At 40.1% G+C, this 24,390-nt stretch overlaps 1 protein-coding gene across 31 annotated transcripts in view; it reads right to left on the bottom strand.

Annotated features, from left to right (window-relative positions):
* Apc (APC, WNT signaling pathway regulator) overlaps window positions 1–24,390 on the bottom strand; it is a 101,894-nt gene that overhangs the window by 10,509 nt on the left and 66,995 nt on the right. For 7 of the 31 annotated variants that reach the window (XM_006525529.4, XM_006525530.2, XM_030250283.1 and 4 more), the window contains 9 exons: window positions 21,740–21,844; window positions 15,553–15,651; window positions 12,881–13,259; window positions 11,621–11,716; window positions 10,367–10,420; window positions 6,960–7,099; window positions 6,039–6,116; window positions 5,303–5,419; window positions 775–989 (listed from right to left, as the gene is read on the bottom strand). In XM_006525529.4, coding sequence (XP_006525592.1) covers window positions 775–989; window positions 5,303–5,419; window positions 6,039–6,116; window positions 6,960–7,099; window positions 10,367–10,420; window positions 11,621–11,716; window positions 12,881–13,259; window positions 15,553–15,651; window positions 21,740–21,844 — 1,283 coding nt within the window. The remainder of the gene's footprint in view (window positions 1–774; window positions 990–5,302; window positions 5,420–6,038; window positions 6,117–6,959; window positions 7,100–10,366; window positions 10,421–11,620; window positions 11,717–12,880; window positions 13,260–15,552; window positions 15,652–21,739; window positions 21,845–24,390) is intronic. The other 24 variants (XM_006525532.4, XM_030250286.1, NM_007462.3 and 21 more) reach the window with 7 other exon arrangements.

Here is a 24,390-nt window from a genome sequence, read left to right as displayed (position 1 = left end):
ATACATACATCATGAAATGACTACTGAGGTATCTTGGAAGCAGAAGACAAGTGACTGGCAGATGGGTCTGTAGTCTGGGAGCACCCAGTACGCTTCTAGAGCAGCAAACTTACTTTACAGAGTACGGGGTCTCTGTCTCAGTGAAGACACCAAGTCCAAAGCACACTTTGGCAGACTGTGTATATAAGCATTATTTTAAGAAATAACATGAAGTATAGGTTTTAAAAATACAAAAAGCATATAAATATAAGGGCTAACAGTCAATATAATGAGCTCTGGGCCTTGGAGAGATCTGCAGTCTTTTAAATATAAAAAAATTAACATCTAGTAATAACATACTCTATTTTAGTTTAAAACTGATTGCCAAGGGTATAAATAAGCTTCAAAACTGGTTAAGACATCATTAGGAAAACGCTGAGCCTTTATATTTCCTCCATCATACTCAGAAGTTTTCCTTTGTTTAAAAATTAGTTTTGTGTTTCTTTATGCCATCTAAGTAGGGGAGAATGAATTTTTATTTCTTTTTTCTACAGCATGGCTGGATTTCTCAACTACCATATTTGTAGATTCCTATAGGATATTTTGAACTTTATTAGCAACAACATTGAAATGAGTTATTTTTGGAGTTGATAGTTATCTTTGCACTACAATGAGGCCTCTTTGCTTAGAGCTTTCATAATAATATAAAACAATTTAGAATTAGGTTTTTCTAAAGAAATAAACTATAATAATTCACATAAAAGAATAGAGAATAATATAGAACTTGGTATATACCTGTGGTCTTCGTTTGTAGCTATCAAGCTGGACACATTCCGTAATATCCCACCTCCACTTTCAATAATGGCTAAAGTATTTGTCTGGCTCCGGTAAGTGAGGGTGCCAACCAGAAATGCCAGTGCTCCATCCACAGCACAGATGTCAGCCTTATTCTCAGTGCAGTGTGCAGACAGGTTCCATAAGGCACTCAAAACGCTTTTGAGGGTTGATTCCTAGTCACGATTGAAACACAGTATGTGCCATTTAGTTAAGAGTCTTTTTTCTTTTGGTCTCCCTTCTGACATTCCTCACTAGTAAATCAGGAACCTTTCATTTACAGTTTCACACAAAATGAAATTTGGGTCAGTGCTGTTTCTATGAGTCAACACAGGATTAAACTAATGACCACCTATCTTTCCATGATACAGAACTGATATTCACTATCACAATATAATATTATCAGGATAACAGAAACTCAAAACATCTTCATATACTATGTGTGGATATGGAAAGATATCTAAGTACTGAATGATAACATACTGCAGAACAGGTTATATAATACTTTATTTGTATTAAAAACAAATTTATGTATTCATGTGTTATTGAGTAAAAAATAACATGACGTCTGAAAAGTACTAGAAAACATACAAATCCTTTTTTTTTTTTTTCGAGACAGGGTTTCTCTGTGTAACCCTGGCTGTCCTGGAACTCACTCTGTAGACCAGGCTGGCCTCAAACTCATAAAGACATCTGCCTGCCTCTGCTTCCTGAGAAGGGATTAAAGGTGTGCACTACCATCACCTGGCTAACATACAAATTCATTTTAAAAAATTATTTATTTTATATATGTGAGTATACTGTTGTTCTCTTCAGACACACCTGAAGAGGGCATCAGGTCTCATTACAGATGGTTGTGAGCCACCACGTGGTTGCTGGGAACTGAACTCAGGACCTCTGGAAGAGCAGTCAGTGTTCTAAATTGCTGAGCCATCTCTCCAGCCCACAAATCCTTAAAACTCCTAAAGAAACTACAAATTACAAAAAGGCCCAAGCTCCCTCACATATAAAAATTCTAATTGTTGCAGAAAAACTCTGATATTAGTGATATTTGGTTACAATTTGTCATACTCCAAATGTCAGTGTTTCTTCTTATGACATCATCAAAGACTCTTTATTAGGAATGTTCCTGTCAGAACAAGAGGCAGACAATCCAGATGCAAAACAGCAAAAAGGAGGCTGCTGCAGTCTGAATTTAAAACAAATACCTCACAAAGGAGACAACACTGTATAGGAGGATAACGCAGATAATGTAAGAGAGAAAACACCAGAAACAAAATTCCCACCAGGAACTACTTGAAGTCTCAACTCCAGGGTCTTATGCAGACACACAGAGCCTTACATAAATGGCCAGTTTTATGTAACTCATCAGCTAGCTAGTTCATGTCTGAAATCCAGCACTTGGAAGGCTAAGATAGAAGGATTGGTACAAAATCAAGGCCAGCCTCTCTCCACAAGACCCAGTCTCACAACAACAACAACAACAACAACAACAACAACAATAACAACAACAACAACAGCAACAACAAAACACCTAAAACACACACACACACATACACACGCACACAAATGAGAAGGTCCTGAGTTCAATTTTAATTACAATGTGATTTAAGTGTAGGATGCTCCAGAGATTACAGGCTAAGGACCAAAAGTCTGTATTAGACAAGTTTTACAGTTGAAATTACAGGAGGCATGAAGTGATTGCAAGCTGGGGTGTAGCTGAGGAGCACAGCTATAGACACAGTACACACGGGATGGGATGGGTGATGATGTGCAGGGCAGGAGAAGGAAAAGAAATGGCTGGAGATTAGAAAGGAGGCAAGGAGCTGTAATAAGTGGCTGATCAAAAAATACAATGTACAAGGAAATTCAAAAGAAAACCCTAGTGAAGTAAACCTCTGTAGATTCTGAGACAAAGGAAAAGGTTATCTGAAATCAGATTAGGAGGAACTAAGGAGTGACCAGCCAGGACTTTAGTCATTATAGGAAAAGAAATCCTCTAGTAATTAGAAGCCATGGAGGACTTTCTACTTTTAAATACACAGCTGAAACAAAAAGGATCTAAAGACAAAGCAGAGGGAAGGAAGGACTGAGGGCTCTAAGTGAGCAGCAAGTGGGAGCCACGGCACTAATTTCCTGGTACAATTTTATGGAATTATTATTGAAGAGAAATAAACTGTACATCTTTCACATATACATTCTTATCACTTTAAATGTAGCTACTCCTCACTCCAATCAATGGACAAACATTTACACCTCTCAAGGTTTCTTCACATGCCTCCAAACCCATCTTTTCATTTTACCCCAGGGCCTAGACAAGCACTGACTTGCTTTCAACACTAGCACCCTCCTCAATGAGCAAAGGGTTAATTAACACCTCCCCTCCATGGCTTTCTAGCTGGTGCTACTGTCTAAGTTTCAAAAAGTACAAGGTAAAGAAAACTCCAGGAACCAAAGAAACTAGATATAGGGTTACAGGTAACTACTAAGACCACTCACACGATACCCGGTGGGCTGGCGAGGAGACAGTCAACAAGAAGCACCTGCCACACAAGCCTGAGGACCTGAGTTCAAGCCCACAGTGGGAAAAGAATCAACTCCTGAGAGTTTTCTCTGACCTCCACACGTGCCTGCAGATGCCAGCAGATACACAGACATGCATGCATTCACACCAACAAAAACAAAAACCAACCGGAGAAGTGTCTTTAAATACATCTTACTGATTTATTTTTCTTTCTTTCTTTTTTTTTTTTTTTGGTTTTTCGAGACAGGGTTTCTCTGTGTAGCCCTGGCTGTCCTGGAGCTCACTTTGTAGACCAGGCTGGCCTCAAACTCAGAAATCCGCCTGCCTCTGCCTCCCGAGTGCTGGGATTAAAGGCGTGCGCCACCACGCTCGGCCTGATTTATTTTTCAATAATTTGTTCTTTGGGCTGGAAGATAGCTCATCTGGTAAAATGCTTGCTACACAAACACGAATACCTGAGTTTGATTTTCCCAAAATCCATGTAAAAAGCTGGACAAGGCAGCTTGGAAGGCAAAGACAGGAAGATGTCTAGTCAGTCTTGCTGAATAGAGGTGTTCTATGTTCACTGAGAGGACCCTACCAAAAATCGGCTGAGAGTGAAGGCTCGGGAGTTCAGAGCAACTGGTTGCTTCCAGAGGGCCCAACACCTCTGAGGATATCAGGTACGCATCTGATACATAGACATACACACAGACAAAACACCCATACATAAGAAAAAAAAAAAAAGACGGAGAGCTACATATTTGCCTCAGCAGGTAAGAGTGCCTGCTCAGCACGAATAAAACCCTGAGTTTGAGCCCTGGGACCGTGTAAAACAAGAGCTGAGACCCATGTCTGTGATCCTAGCAGTTGGTGGAAGCATGAGGATCAGAAGTTGTACGTCAGCCCTGGCTGAATAGTAAGTCCCACCCTGAGGCCTGCTCTTGAAAACAACCAACCAACCAACCAGGGGCGGGGATGGAGGAAGACATCCTACACATAGCTCTAGTTTGCATGTGCACTTATGAAAAAACACCACCCCCCCCCCCACACTACTCTCATTTTTTAAAGCCAGTACCCCACTATGATGCCCAGGGAGGTCTTGAACTCCGCCATAACTTGTTGGGTAGGCTGGGGCGGTAGCATGCAATACTTTTTTTTTTTTCCGTTTTAACCAGTTCATTCTTTTTATGGCTGTGAAGAATTTCATTGTTCATTCATATATATATATATATATATATATATATATATATATATATATATATATATATATATGTATGTATGTATGTATGTATGTATGTATGTATATGTATGTATGTATGTATACGCACACACGTATATGTAAATGTAACAACAGTAATTATAGTTTCTTCTAACTTCTGGCCATTACAAAATTATGAAGAACATCATGTATAAATCTGTGAGAACACTAGTTAATTCTTAAGAGTGTAATGGCAAGGTAGTATGGCAGGTGTATGTTTAACAAAAAATCTCTAAATGTCTTCCCAAGTACGTATACAATTTCATATTCCCAATGATAATATAGGTTCAGCAACCTTGACGTGTGGTTAATCTTTTAACTTTAATCCAGTATGGTATGTATAATAGCATTTCACTGTAGTTTTAGTGGCAAATAACATCATGTACCCTTGCCAGCACTTAGTGGCTATTGGTATCTTTCCTTAAGTATCAGTCCTAATCATGTATTTAGTAATCTCAAAGGTATCTTTATATAGAGCCTATGCACATTTAATATGGATCTGTCTATGTGCGTGTGTATGAAGAGCATGTAACTGCTTGTGTGAGTTGTGTATAGTGTGTGCCTGCCACCACGCTCAAGTTAACGAGGACAACCTCGGATGCTGGCCCTTGCCTCCCTCCTTGTTTTAGACAGGGTCTCTCTGGTGGAGTGTGCCTTTAATACCAGCTCTAAAGAGTCAGAGGCTAGTGGGTCTCCTATTCCAGCACCCAACATTTTAACATTACCTTTTTAACTTCCAAAGCACATTCCATCAATGCTTTCACACTTCCAACTTCTCTCAACGTCTTTTTGCTATTTACATCTGCTCGCCAAGACAAATTCCTCAAAACACTTGCAATAACCTGGAAATAATCAAGTTTAGAACAATTTACATGTAAAATGAGTAAGACTAATTGTCTTTTTGTTTCTAATGCTAGAGGTAAGAGTAGAATCTGTTGCAGTTTAAATTCATCCTATCTAAATGCGTAAGTGCTTTGATTTTAAATTTGGCTTTTTGAATATTTAAGTATGTGTGAGATACCCTGGGTATGAGATAATACTCCACACATATATACTCCTTACATGTATAACCTGACGGTAACTTTCTATAGTATATTAATAACTTAGTACACAAAGCAGCTTTATAACAGATTTTCCACATGTGGTGTCTGGTTTAGGTTTTAGGTTAGGAATGCCCCATCGCTAAGACCAAAGCATGGTATTCGCATGTACTGAGAGGTCACAGGTGAAGCCCACTAATTTGCACAACAAATATGATTGATTATAGTAATAAAAATAGGAATGCTCTGCCTATAGTAAATTTTTCAAAAATGTTACTTGGATGACAGAAAGAATTACTTCAATATAATTATTTACTTTACTTTAGTGTTAGTAAAGCCATACTTTAACACAAGCCACTAAATACTAAACCAAAGCTTAATATAAATTAGTACATTAACTTGCTAAAATTCTAAGTAGTACCTGCTGTAAGTCTTCACTCTCAGATTTTAACTGGGCCACAAGTGCTCTCATGCAGCCTTTCATAGAACACAGCGTAGCCTGTAACAGTAGAAGCGGAGTAGAGTCATCAAGGAATCTGCCTGAAATGGCCGTATTTCTAGCTACTAAATTTCAGACCTGCTTTTATTTCAGTCATAAATGTTATTTTACCTGCACAAGAACCAGAACAAGATTGCCTAAATGAAGGATAGATGCCTCCTATTTCTGTTATGTATTTTTGTTATCTAACTAGGAAACCCAAGCAAAATTCTGAGAAATGATAAGCAAAAACCAGAGCACGGCGTTCTGTCTGATGGCCTCAGTGTGTATATTGTTTGTCACAGGGTTTTTTTTTTTTAAGATTTATTTATTATTTATTATATGTAAGTACACTGTAGCTGTCTTCAGACACTCCAGAAGAGGGGAGTCAGATCTCGTTACGATGGTTGTGAGCCACCATGTGGTTGCGGGGATTTGAACTCCAGACCTTCGGAAGAGCAGTCGGGTGCTCTTACCTGCTGAGCCATCTCTCCAGCCCTGTCACAGGGTTTTAATCTCACTCCTGGGAACAGTGTTTTATTAATTATCCTTTTCTACAGTGCTGGTCACCTATACTTGCTAGGTAAAGGTACTATCCTTTTTAGCTGCATTCCTAGTATGAGCAATGCTGTTGGAGCACCAATATAATTTCAGTGTAGGGCTCCATCTTCAGGTGTGCTTTTGCTTTGTTTGGGCAAAAGACAACCCACTAAGTAGGGCTATGCAGTCACCATGAGAAAGGTGCTTCCAGGAGTCACTGTTCAACTGGGCTGCTGTGGGAGACGCCAAAAAACTAGTTATAAGTAATTCTTTCTTTAGTTCTAACTGAGCTACTTTAAGAAGTAAACCTTATAAAAGACATACCTTGTTGGCAACATCTCCAAAGGTCAAGTTTGTCAAAGCCATTCCAGCATACCGTCTTAAAGTAACACTGTAGTGGTCATTAGTAAGCCCATACATCTCACAGTCCACCTGCAATAACTCTGCAATGGCCTGCAGTCCCCCTAATTTAACAAGGGCAAAAGGAAACATAGAATAATCTAGAATCAAATACACTGGTATAATTTGGTAATTTAAAACCAGAGGGGAAAGAACGCTAAGACTGAGAATACATGGTTTAAATTTGCCTTTAAAATTAAAAGCCACAAAACTGTTGTAAATAATTTTTGTGTAACATAATTACAACTGACAATGATGTCATTCTCTGTCAATGTCTCGACCCTCCCACCACTTGCTTTACTGAATGAAATAAACATTATTTTCTATTCACTGACGTACACTGTACCTTGCCAACAATGAAGGCTATTTGTTAACACTGGTCTTTCTAAACCTAAACAGAAAAATTAACTTACTGCTATTATAAGGGCTTTAAAATTACTTTCCATTTGTCATATCCTGTGGTCTAATACTTTTTTAATGTGTCAAATAATGATCCTTAGGAATAATGAAACTTTTAAATGAAATTTTGCTTGAAGTAAAACTTACTTCATGAAAAGAACGATATGTTTAACCTACTACAAAGTTTTATCAAGTTTCTTTAAAAAATAATCTTAATTTTCTTTGATACTCTAAAATAACCAAGTGTACCAGGTTTCAGTATTTCCCTTCTTCCTACTACCTAACTAGCAGGTGTGCTGAATCACACGCCGTCAACAGTAGGAGGTGAGGACTGGGAACATAAAGGGAGAGGGAAGACAGTAAAGGGAGGAGATTAAAAAAAAAGCGAAGCAAAATGGTGAGGATGAGAATAAAAGAAAGATAAAAATGCACACGAACTATTGATAGATCACCATCATCAACATCAGTCACATGGGACTTGGGTATTGTACTGCTCCAGAGGTGGCTCAGGCATTAAAACAATACCAACCATGCTTGTAAGTCTCAGTAAGCTGCTAACCTGAAAGGCCAGTGCACTAACGTTTTGTGAATGGCATAAAAAGATCATTGGCAGAATCTGCACATTTACAAAATCAAGTTCTATGCTGACCTAAGAACTGTAAGATAAGGTGTCTTGACTATATGAAGACTCATACAGACCCTTATGGCAAGAAGAGATGACAGGCAATTCTCTGAACATAGGCAAGCAAATTTGTATAAAGAAAATCCAAACCACATTTATGAAGACTTTCCTCCATCTATTTGCAATAATAGAGAAGTACAGTCAGTGAGCCGGATTCAGTCCCCGCCTTCATGAAACTTATGAACGATGTGAAGCACCGAGATCTGGAGTGGGCAGAGCCCCAAGGAAAGGGTCTGAGAAACAACCCTGAAGGTGGAATCTAATGGCTGACTGAGCAGCTAACAGGGTGGGACAAGGAGGAGGAAGAGTTATTCTAGGTAGAAAAGACAGTGTGTGTAAGAACTCAGTGAGGCGGGGCACTGACACTACAGAGGTGGGTGGTGCCAGAGCACAGAGACTCTACATGCTATACTAAGGATGTTAGGCAGAGGAAAGTGTAAGTAGAGCTATACTGTAAATACAGTACGGTGGGCACAATGTGCAGAATGGCTTATGACTGAAAGTAGGAAAAACATATGTAGAACCAGAGAGACAATGGTGCTTTGCCTCAGGATGAGAAATAACAATTACATGTACATATGCACATACACACACACTGCTGATTCTGAGACAGGGTCTCACTATGCATCCCTGACTGACTTGGAACACCCTATGTAGACCATAGAGATCAATCTTGTTTGCCTCCCGAGTACTATGTTACAGGTGTGCTACCACGCCTGGATTGAGATACACTTAAGAAAAAGGATGAAAGTGCTCAGTTTCTAACTGTAGGAGATTTAAATGAAGTCCTGTATGATTTTTCTAAGAGTTTTATTTGAGCAGCTGGGTTATTAGAACTCCAAAAGGAATGCTGAAAAAGACAGATTTGGGGATGGAGCTAACAAGATCTGTTTGTGAGAGTTCAGCTACAAGTGTCTAGAATACCATTGTCAAGAGAAATGTCAGATAAGCAGTAGGAACATGTCCAGGGGCTTGGTGGTAGAGTGTTTGCCTGCACACATAAAACTGAAGAAGGGAAAGTTAGATTGAGACGTGAATCTCAAGAACACCAGCTCAACCGTGACCGATACATTAAGTGAAGCACTAGGGATGGATGCTACAACACAGAGAGGGAGAACAGAGCATCAGGCAGGCCCAGCGTAAATGAAGACCAGTATTTGTACACTTGAGCAAAGGAGGAGCCAGCACCATAGCTGACACTCTTGTCAACCAGCAAGTCACTGTAGACCTGAAGACTGTGGCCCAGGATACTGATGTTTACTCAAGATGTAGAGCATTGAGAAGCAGGGTCTCAGTTGCCAAGTAAAACACTATGCTTTGCATTTGCATGAAATCTTGCCTGGTATAGTAATAGACTGCCTCCTAAGAAAGATAAAATGGTCTAAAGAAGGTGCTAGGATGGCATTCAATTGTCAGAGAACTTGTATCAGTTTTCGGACCTGATTTTAAGCAAAGAGGAAAGGAGAATATACTGGACGTCAACAATACTATGACTGATGAAACATTAATAAAACTTCAATTTTTAGAGAAAAAGATCCCTTTCTAATTTGAGGCAGGTAAAAAAAAAAAATCAGTGAATTCCGAGGCAAAAAACGTAATTCACAGGTTAAAACTGTAAAAGGATTCACTGAAATATGATGCACTTCAACTGTGTCAAATGATATTAAACAGAACCCGTAATTTAGACTTAGTCAAAACAAGATTAAGATATTTAATTTTTATAACATGGCTTGGCTAGCCATCATTAGCATGATGAGTATTGGGGTCCATATCAATATTCTGCAGACTGATATTCTGGTTCCACAATCATAAGCATCATTCAGACTGATATTTAATGGGATTCCTGGGCTACTTTGGGAAGTCTGTTTGCTACAGGGCTGGACATATCTGGCCTGGCAAATACTTCTACTGACTGTTATGACCTAGAAATATTGTAAAATATTAATGTAAATTTTTTTGGAAGCCAGAGTGTGTCTTAATCATCTGAAAACTCCAGTGCCCAAAGCAAACTGTCTAGGACCCTCACACACATCCAAGGGACAGAGCTCACTGACTAGGCCTAAGAACTCTTCCTTCCTTCCTCCCTTCCCCCTTCTGCCAAGTCCCTGTGCTATCCTGTACTCGCTCACTGACTCACAAAGCCCAACTCTCCTTTGCCCCAGTGCGAATGTGAAGGCGAGGAGTGAGAGGAAGGTCACCCTGTGGCTGCGTCCCACAGCCACGCCCCCAGAGGCCCCATCCTGCTCCTCACCTGAAAGCCCCTGACCTAGCTCCTGGGATGAAATGCCCCGGGTAGCCTTCCTACCTGAAGAAGAAGAGGAACAAATACTGAGTCTAAGTTTTATTCTCAAATTCAGATAATTAATGTGTCAGTCCTAGTCTACAGTCCATTGGAACATATGAACATTTATAGAAAAACCTCTCCAATATCTTAAAACTGAGTTTTCCTGGCTGTTAGTTTTATCCCTTTTCTTAATTATTGGCATTAGGTAAAAAATTCACAAATGCTGAGACTGAACCGAAATGGGGAAAACCCAAAAGATTAAGTGAGGTTTCACAGGACATTGGAAAGAGGACCAGGTGGGCCTGTGGGAAGAAAAGCACGAATGGAGGGCAGGCCTCAAACCACAGACCAGAGCTTCCCAAAGTGATGTCTCTGAAGGGGACAACACTCCCTTCCTGCAGTGCAGTCTGTCGTATTTAAGGCTCACAACTGTACCACGCTTACAGTAACTGATGAATAACAATGAGGTGGTGAGGATGCAAGGCAGGGGCTGGGTGTGATGGAACGAACATCACAAAAGCGGGCCAGCCACACTAAGACAGAACTCAGTGTGCGGCTCTTGCTGTGTGGCGAGACTAGAGATATCCAGTTCACATGACATGGCTCAGCATGATGCAATTTATGAATACATGTGTAAAATAAACCTAGAAATTAAAGAAAAACCAACATGAAAAAATGGGTGCTCAATGATTACATAGGGTTTAAAGGATGTATACCTAAAGGAGTAATTTCTACAAAATTAACCACGTGCTTCTAACTTCAGTTAGAACATGTCTTTCTATATACACTAGTTTCAACCATTGTTAAAATCCAGTAAAATACTGATAACCTTTAAGAGAAATTAAAATCTTAATAACTTCTTGGTGTTCATCTAAGATGCCCGACAGATTGCAAGAACAATGATTCAAACTGTCATCAGACACAACACAGGATCTACTTGGGCAACAGGGACCCAGGTGGTCCACTTGGTAATTTTTCCAATCTTTAGTTAAGATTTTAAATACTGAAGTTGGTTCATAGGAGGATAGATGTTTCTGTCTCCCATGGGGACAGGGAATAGTGGTTTTTCTTTTTCCTATAGGGATGGAAACAGCTGATCAAAGTTAGCAGCCTCACATTAGTTCAACTTCTCTGTCTAAACTTGTAGTAATAATCAATTTCTTTTGTGTTTTAAACACTCAGCAGCATGTATTTGTGGCGTTAGGAAAGCTTTTATCTTACCAAGTTCATTCATTGCATGCCTATGCTCTTCATCAAATGAAAGCTTCATTAGAACACACACAGCAGGACAGATCTGATGCTCAACAGGAGCTGGCACTGAAAAATAAAGTTACCTGAGTCATAATGCTTTGTTATCTTAAAAAAGATGTCGTTACATTTTTAAATAAGCAGACGTTATTGACACATCCCTCATGTATAGAAGGTTAGTAGATCATCTGCTTACGGCTGAGTATATACCACAGCTGCAGAATAGCAGCTGCGCGGAGGGCTTTCCTTGGTTCCATAAGCATGCTTAGCCTTAACCAGGACTGTGGACTAAATCTCTCCTAGGTTTGCTGAGCTAATCATAAACATACGTTGGTATAATACTGTTAGATTTTTGTTTCTAATTTCAGTGTAAACAACTATTATGGTCATAAATTAAAAGCATATGGCTGCATACAAATGTGATACCCAGCAGAAAGCTTCCTATACAAACAGATATTGTAAAAATTTAAAGAAAATAGTATCCAAGAATATGCACCTACATATTAAATATTATATGTAAGTTTCAAAAGTCATTATTTGACAGAAAGTATTTTTTCAGAAGCAATAATGTAAATTATTAAATAATTGTGGGTACCCCCATCAAGAAAGAAATGTTCATCCAAAGGCAACCTAACTGCTCACACTGACTCTAGCTCTAATAAGTAGAGTCCTCTTTTTTGTGCTTCTTTATAACAGGGTCTCATGACACAGGCTGATCCTGAAATCTGTGTAGTCCAAGATGACCTTGAACTCTTGGTTCTCATGTTTCCATCTCCCAAATGCAGAGATCACACACACATCATCAAAGCAGCTACCTTTAAATTTTTTGTTTGTTTGTTTTTTCTTCTTGAAAGCTTGCCTGAAGTTCTAGCAGGACTTCTCATATATCCCTGACTGGATGGTCCTTGTCTTCTGGGGAAGGCTGTCCTCTTTAACTGAGTACTTGGCTTTGGGGGTGGGGTGGGAGCAATGGTGCACTGAGGAAGGAAGGAAGGCAAGCCTGCCCACCCAGATTACCTTTATATCTGACCTGCTTACACAGTACCATACATAACAGTTTCCTTTGTAAAAATTTTTCAGGGAAATGCAGATTTAAGCCTTAAAATTTTTTAGCAGCATTAGTTAGCTAATGCAAATTCCTTCTATTCATAAAGACAGCATACTAACTTAAAAAGAATCTCTAACCGAAAGCTTTTGAAACATGCATTGAGATGCACACTATAAAGAACATACTTGGGTTTTTGTCCTGGTCCATGCCTTGTTCGTGGGCTTCCTGCCACTCCCAACAGGTTTCACAGTAAGCTCGTATCTGTTCCAAAAGATGAAGGACTCGGATTTCACGCCTGCCTCTCTTGTCATCAGGCTGTGAGTGAATGATGTTGTGGAGTGCTGCACTGGCCCTGGCCCGAGCCTCTTTACTGCCCCGGGAATTTCCCAACAATACAGAGTCTTTGTCATTGCCATGTAAAAGCTGGATGAGGAGAGGAAGACATCCAGACTGCCGCATGGATATACAGCTGTCTTGGGAGCTGGACATAGCTAGCAAAGTTCGTGACATATCGTCCTTATCATGAGTACCAAGCATTGACAACAAGGAATACACCATTTCCACCTGTGGGCCAAATGAGTTTAGAAACAAAATTATAACTTTAATACCCAAAACTAGATCTAATGAAGTGATGAATGGGATTATTTACTATATTCAATAAAAATTAAAATAAAGCAAAAGAAAACTTTTCTGGATGAAGAGATGACAGCTATTTAAAAATTACATCCACAGTTGGTTTATGTGAATAAGTAATAGTAATAGTGCAGACTGTGATTCTCACAGCACTGAAATTGCTATTTGCCTGTATCAGCTAAAGGTAATTGATTATTATGAATGAAAATAATTTTTCTTCTCTCAGATACTCCATTCACATTCATATTCTCTCTCTCTCTCTCTCTGCAATTTGTTTAATTAAATTCTTCAAATAATTTAAAACTTTTTTTTACTTCTAAGGAATAGAAAACATTTGCAACAATTATAATCTACTAAATTCTAATTCTCTGCAATCATTACATTTCATCAGGTTATAATGACATTTAAACTTATATAATCTGTTATATAAAATTATTTTGCCATTAAAAAGAAAAATACCACAATCACAGAATCATGTTCTTTCTGAGAAGCAAGTGGTAAGCATTAGTTGCTTTGACAGATTGGGAGGATTAGCTTAGAAGCAAGTCAAACAGAAAAACAGCATCCAGTTAGCATGGGGTGTTACCAGCTTCTCTTCCAAGTCAGAGGATGCTCCATGAAAGGAGAGGGCACATAGGAAGAGCGCATCACCTGTGTAAGTCAGAGATTCACAAGGACACATCTGGCTGTACGCTGAGACATAATTTTGGTCCTAACAACAGCGGCACATAAGTGTTAGGGGGTTTTGAAGGCAGAAGCCAGGGGCGCTACTTAATATCCTATAGAAACAGAATGACTTAGTCCATGTTGCTGAGGTTGCCAAACACTGCTTGGAATGTGTAAACACAACACTTTCCACTGATGCTAGTTCTATTATGGCAGCAACAGGCCTGAAGATAAATGTGTTTTCATCAGGCTTAGTTCCAAAGTTTGGCTCCATCACTTTTAAGCAAGCAGCACGGTACTAGTACTTATGTGATTTCTCTTGAGCATCAATTTTCTGAGCTACAAAATGAAGGGATTTACATTACACAGGAAACCAGGCCTGAAGATTATTATGCACAAATCACTGCTAAAGGAAATGCATCCTGCCTGAGTCAACCCTGTATTGATGCTGAGCCAATCTCATCAGCTCTAGGCCTGATGGCCTGAAGCAGCGTCTTCCTTTTCAGTAAGAATCTAGAGAACTGGTGACAATGCAGAGATAATTACTTATTGGCCCAGCTTAGAGAGGTCCCAACAGAAACTATGGTGAGCTACCACTGATCACTCAAATCCATCTCTTTAATACCCCGACTCCCGAGACAGGGTTTCTGTGGTTAGCCCTAGCTATCACTGTGTAGACCTCAAACCCAGAGATCCACCTGCCTCTGCCTTCTCAATGCTGAGATTAAAGGTGTGAGCTACCACTGACTAGCCATTTCTTTAATTAACTGTTTTTTCTTAATCAATTGAGCTCAGAGCTTTGAGCATATTTCACAAGCATTCTATCAATGATTTTCATCTTTAGCCCTAAAATTCATGTCTTAAATTAATGTTACTTTAATGTTTCCTAAGAATTCCCATATTATTTACAAAGCACAGAATATGCTATGAAGACAGTAATTCTTCAGTTTTGACTGAAGACATATTGCTCATAATTTCACCATAGTAAAATACTAAAATGATTTTCTTCTCATACATTTTTTCCCATAACTGTAAGATATTTGCCATATTGGCTAATTCAGTTTCAATGAATATTTTTCTGTCCATTTCAATAAATATTAACACTCATTTGTAGCCTTGGTGAGATCCTAAAGACAGAGAAAAACAATCTGATTTTTAAGAGGGCGTTTCATCCCGACTGTGGAGTTAAGAAACTGTCTTTTGGAGACACAGCTCAGACGCCTGAGCTGCGGAAAGACTGACAGCCCTTCAAGGTGGGGCAAACATGTGCACTGCTGCAGACACAACACTGAGGTGGGAAGGCACAGGGGTGATGAAGAAGTCAGCCTGGCTGGAGCTTAGGATGCTTGCAGGTAAATGGATAATGAGCTGAAAACGAAATTAACAGGCAACAAGTCTGTAGTTTTTATAATTCCCATTTCCTCTCATTTATGCTTCTTTGTATAAAAATGTCATTTTTCTTTTTAAGAGACTGAGCGAGAATTCTTTAAATGTTCATGAAGACCATCTTAGCAAAATACCCCTAGCACTAGCAAGAGGGTTTGTAATCTGCTGTTACCTTTGTCCCCAGATGACTTGTCAACCTTCGAGGAGCAGAGTGCGTGCCGCTAGAACTCAAAACACTGGCTGTTTCGTGATCCACACGTGTAGCTGGACTCTAGAAGTTAAGCAAATTATAGGCAGTGCAATTTAGATTATAAATATAGGCCACTCTGAAGCTCCCAATTTAGAAGAAGCTGAGATTCTATTGGGGAAAGATGAGATAAATAACTGCAGTATAACAAAACTATAGCAGGCTGCACAAGATACCAGAGGAAAACAGAAAGAGGCGATGACCTGCTCTGGACAGAAAAGCTGCAGTAAATAAAACTTAAGGTAGCTCTAAAGACAAATATGGAGAGCACGGTGTATTCTAATGTGGACATAGGTTGGATTAAATAATTAAGTATCTGAGGAGGCTTTAAAGATGTTATATTTAAGCTGTGGACTTTAGGTGGGAGACTGGCAAAATCTAAATTATGTTTTAAAAAGAACAGAGGACAGGATGGGAAAATTACTGGTGGCAAAGATTTTAGATATAAGCCAATATTCTGATTCATGGTCTTTATCTAGGCCTAAAGTGAAACAAAATATTATAAATACATTTATGAAACAATAGCAAACGAATCATGATAGGCTATACTATGCTATTAAAAAATCATTTGTTTCACTGGGGAGATAATGACAGTAGGTATTCATTTTTGAAAAGCATTCTTATCTTGGAAATGAATAGTGAAATATTTATAGAACAAATGATAGATAATTTTCAGAAATACAATGGGTAGTCACAGTGGATATGATCCACACGGAACCAGGTTACTCTTGTCTTATGCCATCTCTAACAGCCCAAAGGAAGGAATCCTAGAGACCAGCAGCGGTGCATGGCTTTCCCCACTGGTCCACCTCTCCCTAACTTGTGCTTGAGCTTCATCATCACTGCCAAAGGCATTATCAAAGATCTTCAAACTGCAAAGCTGAGAACCCATTAAGGAAGAAGTCTAACATAAATAAGCAGGGACTTGCCTGAATAATTTACTTCACTTAGCTTCCTAAAGAAATTACTACAGATCAAGAAATCCTTTTCCTAGCAAGGATGTATCGTTCTCCTTTAAAACCACTAGTTTTTCGCTCAATTATTTAACCACCAATCATTTATCAGAGACTGTGGTGCATAAAACAAAAAACTAGATAGCGAGCGCTCCTCTTGCTGTTGTTGAGACTGACGTGATAATCACAGAGCCTGTATGGGGCTGACCGCGACCTCTGCATGTATAGTTACGGCTGTGTAGCTCAATGTTCTTGGGAGGGGGTATCTCTGCTCTAGGACCCTTTCCTCTTAATGGGTTGCCTTATCTGGCTTTGTGCCTAGTCTTACTGTATCTTGATATGCCATGTGCAGCTGATATCCCTGGGAGGCCTGCTCTTTTCTGAAGGGAAACAGAGGAGGAGTATGGGTCTGGGAGGGAGGGGAAACTTCAGTTAAGTATGTAATATAAATGAGAGAATAATAATAATAATAAATAATAATAATAAAAGATATCTTGTATACACATCCTATCAAGATAGGTTGAAGAGCCAATTGTAGGGAGATACGCCTTTTAATCTCAGTACCCTGGAGGCACAAAATTGACTAAAGTGATAATTCTGCATCAGCCTTTCACATACCTGGGACTGGTGTCTAAGGAATCTTGGACTCATTGATGTTGACTGTTCATGTACATGAAGATTTGAGAGAGGACTGATAATAACTATGTATACAATGTTGGTGGAATTAATGTAAAACAAAAGAATTTATTTAGAGAGGGAATAATATTTGGTTCTGAATTACCAATTTCTTTCTTTCTTTTTCTTGAGACAGTGTTTCTACATGTGGCTCATGGCTGGCCACACTATGTAACCCAGGTTGGACTTGAACTGGCCATCCTACCTCTGTTTTCTTTTTCTTCCTTTTCTTTCTTCTTCTTCTTTTTTTTTTTTTTTGTTCGTTTGTTTGTTTTTTTTCGAGACAGGGTTTCTCTGTGTAGCCCTGGCTGTCCTGGAACTCACTTTGTAGATCAGGCTGGCCTCGAACTCAGAAATCTGCCTGCCTCTGCCTCCCAAGTGCAGGCATTAAAGGCGTGCGCCACCACCGCCCACCTTTCTACCTCAGTTTTCACAGTGCTGGGATTACTGACAAGGCTACCATGACTGATCGACTCCTTTCAATGATTCCCTCTTCTGCCATCCTCACACTAAATAACATGAGGTCTCTGTAAGAAGGCTGCTGCCTTCTGACATTACCATAGCCATTTTGTTTTATATCTGTGGTCAGCCATCTTAATACTGTTGCGAGGACCTTTTTCATGTCCAAGGTAACTATTAACCACCGCAAATCCTGTTTGGATATGCTTTGGTATTCTTGGAAATTGCCCAGACCCTCGCCCTCCTCTAGGGGCAATTGCAATAAAGGTCAGAACAGCTTTGTATAGCTAACAACAGTAACTATACTGCTTGTCTATGTTGAACTCCTTCCTTGTCGTCCTTAGACTTGAACCATCTGCCCAACCACTCGGCAGTATTTCCTGTAGCTGTGTGTGAGCTTTTATGGTTGCTATGAGTTTCTGTGGTTTTTGCCTTTATTAGCTACCCCTGGAAAACAGTCAGGGTTGCAGTCTCAGCTCCTGAGTCTGACTGCATCCCTGATTGATCAGTCGTGTGTGTGTGTGTGTGTGTTCAGTAAACTATCCCTGTTTGACTGAGATCAGTGTCTGATGGTTTGTGGGGTGATTCCTAGACCCCAACAATTTCAATCAGGCCTCTGGGGACACCCTAAGTGACAGAGGAATGGAAAACAGTACATTTTTCTTCCATTTTCCCAAAATAAAAATGACCTTATAGTTGTTACACAATGTAAAAACTTGACTTATTAAAAACGTTAAAATAACTGGGCATGGTAGTGCACGCCTTTAATCCCAGCACCTGGGAGGCAGAGGCAGGTGGATTTCTGAGTTCAAGACCAGCCTGGTCTACAGAGTGAGTTCTAGGAAAGTTAAAATATACAAATATATAAGCAATAAAACAAAAGCTCTAAAGACCTCAGCACACAATGACAGCTACTGTAACACTGACCCCGACATTCCTTATGCAGTTGCATACAAACACATGTAATGAATTATCTCACTGGCCAATTCTGAAGCATCTTTATTAAATACCTGACTTGTAAATATCTTTATATTTTAAATTTTTTGTTTTCTATAAATGTTTGCAAGTAACATAATCTTGACTTTTTTGCTGTTGTTCTGGGACAGATTCTCTTGTAACCCAGGCTGGCCTCTAATTGGCTCTATAGCCAAGGGTAGCCATGAACTCCAAAATTTTATTGCTTCTACATCCCAAATCACAGGATTCTAGGTACAGGCCATTATGTCCAGCTTTGATCTTGACTTTTCCAAGTCAAGCCTCCTCCCTGACGACTAGCTTTCATAGCATTGGAAGATGTTATGCAAGCTGACAAGGGAGGGGAACAACTAAGAGCCCTACCCAGCTAGGACACCTAGGAACCATTAACAAAACCCAGCATGTAAGATAGCCCTAAGGGAGCTGGGCAGTAGTGACATATGCCTTTATCCCAGTACTTGGGAGGCAAAAGGATCTCTGAGTTCAAGGCCAGCCAGCAAGCTCCAGGACAACCAGGCTTACAGAGACCCTGCCTCAAAAACAAATAGAAAAACTCAAACAAACTAAAAACCTATAAATAAATATAGAAAGGAAGAAAGGAAGGAAGGAAGGGAGGAAGGGAGAAAGGGGGAGGGAGAGAGAGAGAGAGAAAGAAAGAGAGAGAGGGGGAGGGAGGGAGGGAGGGAGGGAGGGAGGGAAGGAAGAAAAATATTAAATACCCCTAAGGGTGCACAGTGGTCCTCATACATAGCTGGCGGTTAACCAGCAGTTGCCTAACTAGAACTAGGCCTGCTAAACAGGAAGAAACTGAAACTATGCTTGGAGCTGGAAGTCTAGCCAGCCACCCAGGGCGAGTGAGTGAGGTCACGGCTCTTAGAGGAGACTATCACCAATACTTTATTAAAGCAGCATCCTCCTAACTCCATTCTAAATCCTATCCTCACACCCACAGCTCAGTGCTGCTCCCACCCCTCATCAAAGAAGCTTCTCTCTGAAAGAGGTGGAGGCCATTACAGAAAAGTAAGAATGTAGATAGAACAACTGCCTGTGCGTGTGTACAACACAACTCTTGTACGTAAACCACAGGGAACATCTCTGAAGTGGGTCAGAAAACTGCAAAAGCCAGAGGACCAGGAAATCTGCTGTGAAATTATGTCTCTTAAAATGACAGGGAAGTTTCACCCACGATCCGGCACCTAAACAGGACCTGATGAACAAGGACAATACCAACAGACATGCCAGTGTGGAAGGGGGATATTTAGGGTGTGGTGGGGAGGGAGGCATGCCTAGACAAAGAACTACAGGCAACTGAAAAGTAGTCTTCTCCAGAAATGAGTCCCTTTACTGGTTATCCAATATCAAGTGGTCAGCCCTGAAATCATGGACACTCAAACACTAGACAGACTCAGCAGGTTTTGTTTATATACTTATATGTTACATATACATTTAACATAAACGTATAAGTATGTTATATACTTATATGTTATGTGTGTGTGTGTGTGTAGCAATAATAAGAAAAAGAGGCAATGAATTTCAGGAGAGGGCACAGACAGATGGACACAGGAGGGACTGAAGGGCAGAGGGAAAATGATGTAATTATATTTCAATTAAAAAAGGTAAAAGTAAAAAAATAATTTCTTGTTAAAAATGTAATTGAATAATGAATTTTACATGTATGGGTGTTCTGTCTGCATGTATGTCTGTGTTCTACTTGAGTGGCTGGCTCTTGGAAGCCAGAAAAGGAAACTGGATGCCCTGGGACTGGAGTGCTCTGCCATGTGGGTGCTGCGTCTGGAGGCTGGGTCCTCTGGGAGACTGTCCAGTCTGTTAACTGCAGAGCCTCTCCATCCCGATCTTCTGTGTCTACCTATCTTGTTTCCGTTTCCTCAGATACAAAGTATTCAAATTCTTCTGACACCTACTGATCCTTCTTTTGTGGTTTTCCCACCCACTTCATTATAAAAAGTTCCTTCTTATCCTTTTATATTTGCAACAGTCTCCATTTCTGCTATCGAGTATAATCAACTTAAAGATGATTTTCATGTAGTATCACAGATTTGTATAGATACTGTCTACCATATGAATAAGACTTTAAAGTATACAGTAATTAGAATATGATCTCAATGAAGCCTCAACAACTAACTGTCAAATGAAACTTATCTTCTTTCTCCTACACTGTAGGAATATACAGTTCTCAAGGAATTCCTGGAACAGTAACACAGAGAAAGAACTCAAACCTTCTATTTAAACCTCACTATTTTATCCTAATTCACCATTAAATAACTTTCCTGTACAATACTAACTAGCGATGCGGAATAAAGTATCTGCTTTAACTTCAGTACAAGGAAATATTTTGATAGTATTTTAAGCTTTATATATTAGTGGATTAACAGAATAGTCCCTTTTTTAAAGATATAAACAGTATATCTAAAGCAACTTAGAAAGACCAATCTTCTGTGTTGATAGTAAAAATCAATTTAATAAAATTTTAGTTTTAAAATATCATTCCCTTATAACATAAAACTGTCTGTTGAAGGAAATTTGAAAAATATAGGATACATGAATGTATCTCAATAAACCATTTGTTGAAAACTGGTGGCACAGTGTAGAGATGGTAAAAATGGACACAGTCCCAGCTAAACATGATGCAGTACGGAGCTTTTTATTTATAAGCATCAGAAAAATCTTTTCCAATTAAGATTTATTTCTCAATTTGTGTAAACTTAAAGTATACCAGAAAGTAAGAGCTAAAAGAGCCTTTGTGACAGTTAAGAATCAGAAGCATGTCTTTGTCCTGAGGCCTTAAGGAGAGCAGAACTGTGTGCTAACATGCAACACCAGGGTCAGCCCCTCGGAAGTAAACTCTCTCCAGAATGCGCACGGCAGCAGTTGAAGGCCACGCACATGCGATCCGAGCAGGAAATGTTCCAACACGTTCAGAAAGTGTCTCTAAATGTAATAAGAATCGAGAGTGCTTTGATACTGAATGTCTCTAGAGGCACACATTCTAAGGAAACAGACAGGACTTGTCAGTTTGAAAATATTCATACCTGACCACTACTGGAGGCTGCGGTGTTGCTTTCTGCCACTCCGTGGCCTTCGTGCTGCCGGCCAGCTTCATGGGAGGCAGCATCATGCCTGCTCTGAGATGACCTCTGTTAACATGGAGTTAGTATCATTACATACAGAAACAGCATGCTTTTAGAGCTCACTGCTTATTTTTTGCTTCAAAACTCTCGATGAATCAATTATACAGGCTGACAACGGCACAGAAGTGCATGCTGCACGTCCGACCTCCAGCCTGGCTAAGTATCCCCTGAGCACTTGGGCTGTACTGACAAAGGATTTCAGAGGCTCACAGTAAAGCCATTCTCCACCAGATGTGCTCTCTCATTATCAGGAACACAATCCACCTACAGAAAATAACAGTCCTTGGGTGCAAGGTCACATGACTTTGGCATTTAATAGAACTGCAAATCTAGCAGTTAAACTAACACCAAGGGTTACAAATAGCTCCCCGTAGTTACATTTTTACGGAGAATATATGCACATCTTCTGCAAATGTCATATGAAACCAAGTGATAAGCTCTTTGAAGGTGATAAATAAAACAGAAAATTTTGCTAATGTACCTACCCTCTGTTATATGAAATAAAAGTGACATATTATACCTAGTAAAAGTAGTAATTTTAGAACAGGATATACAAATCGGGTACTTTGTAAACCAGTAGCACAGACACAAGAACTAAAATAATCTCCCATATCTTCTACAGAAACTCCTATCTGTTTGCTTTAGGAAAATGCAATTATCATAATCTAATGTAAAGATTATGCTTTAACAGTCTGACATAAAAAAGTACCATTATATTTTAAAAACGCCTTCCCCGAAGCCTTTCTAGACCAGTTAAAAATGTGACATGTATCATTTTCACCCAAAACTAGTAACAGCTGTAGCTAAGCAAAAGGGAAGGGACTCAGAAGCAGGAGAGAGACTCCAATCAAGCAGAGTAGGAATACAGTCACCCATGATAAAACTAGTCAAGGATTCCGGTGAGCACAATACATAGCAGAAGCATAGGGGAAGATGCCAGCATGCTCACAGCAAACACCACTGTCTGCTTGTCCTAGCGAGGGAACACACTTTCAAAAAACCAAAGCTATAACAATAAAGTCAAAACTTTGACAAGTGTGTCAAAGGAAAGCCAAGAGCTCCTCATGAAGAAAGCTGGGAGCTGTCTGAAGCAGCAGAGCGCTTTCTTAGGAAGTGGCACTGCAAAGAGGACCTGATAACCAGGATGGTAAACAGAGGGTCACACGGAAAGAGCTGCAGCAGGGGAACATGACTTCTTGTAGCAGAACAAAAGGTCACAAACTTGCTCAAGCACAAGGAAAGTGATGAGCAGAATTAAGGTGGCTACAGGAGAGGACAGACGGCTCAGTGGTGAGTGCACTGGCTGCTCTTCCAGACCACCCACGTTTGAGCTCCAGAATCCTCATGGTGGAACTCCAATCCCAGGGGATCTGATGACCTCTTTTGGCTTCTGTTGGCACCAGTTACACATGTGGTACATAGATACAGATGCAGGCAAAAAGGCATTCATACATATAGAATAAAAATAATTTTATATGCTAGTTTTTAAAATGTTCTGATGTTGCTGGATTTGCCTATGTTATTCTGAGGCTACCACATTATCCATCCATTTTAACTACTCAGATAGTCTCATGTAACTCAGACTGGCCTCAAACTTGCTGTGTAGCCGAGGATGTCTTGAACTTCTTCTGGTCCTCATCTCTGGAAATGCTGGGATAACAGATGTGTGACCCTATCCCTGGTTTTATGTGGTACTAGGGATAAAACCTAGGGTTTTGTGCATGCTAGGTCAGTACTCTGCCAGCTACACTACATGCCACCTGCTGCCTCATGTGGTCAACACTAACAAACCAACGGGTCAAACCTAAGTGACTTAAGTAGCAGTTGGGAGGCTAATGCAGTAGCATTAGTAAGAAGAGGCTGGTATGTCACAGAAGGGTAAGTGGAGATGTAAGCACAGCTATAGAGAGAACCCTGACAGGATTTGGTGCTGGACTGGTGTGACCTTGGTTAACTCTGGCTAACTTGATGGACACTCTCCTGGACATGAGAGAGGGAGTGCTATGGACAGTAACAAGGAAGAAAGGCCATGCTAGATGTGGGCATCACTACCCGATGGATGGGACGAAAGGAAAGAAAAAGTGGCTGAGCACCCACATTCACTCTCCTGTTTCTCACTGTAGGGGGTGCTGTAGTTGCCCACCTCACAATCCCGACCCCATGCCTTCCCAGGACAAGATGCTGTGTCCCCTCAAACCCTTCTTCAACTTTGGGAGGTAATTTTTCACAGCAATGAGGAAAGTACGTCTCACAGAAGTGGCATGAGGAGCAGGGCTGCTGCTGTGGCGCCCCTGCCCATGTGGAGATAGGCTTCGGGACTAGTCTGTGGCTACAGAAGCCTGGAATGCAGTAAGCCACGGGTTCTCAACCCTCCTAATGCTGTTACCCTTTTACACAGTTCCTGTGTCCTACTGACTCCCCAGCCATAAAATTATTTTATTGCTACTCTTTAACTTTGCTACTGTTATGAATCTTAATGTAAATATCTGAGTTTTCTGACAGTCTTCCTCCCCCAAAGAGGTTGAAACCTACAGGTTGTAGACTACCCTAGG

Source organism: Mus musculus, chromosome 18, assembly GCF_000001635.26.
Source record: "Mus musculus strain C57BL/6J chromosome 18, GRCm38.p6 C57BL/6J".
In the NCBI taxonomy this organism is placed as follows: Eukaryota; Metazoa; Chordata; class Mammalia; order Rodentia; family Muridae; genus Mus; species Mus musculus.
This window is presented reverse-complemented; position numbering and strand designations above follow the sequence as displayed.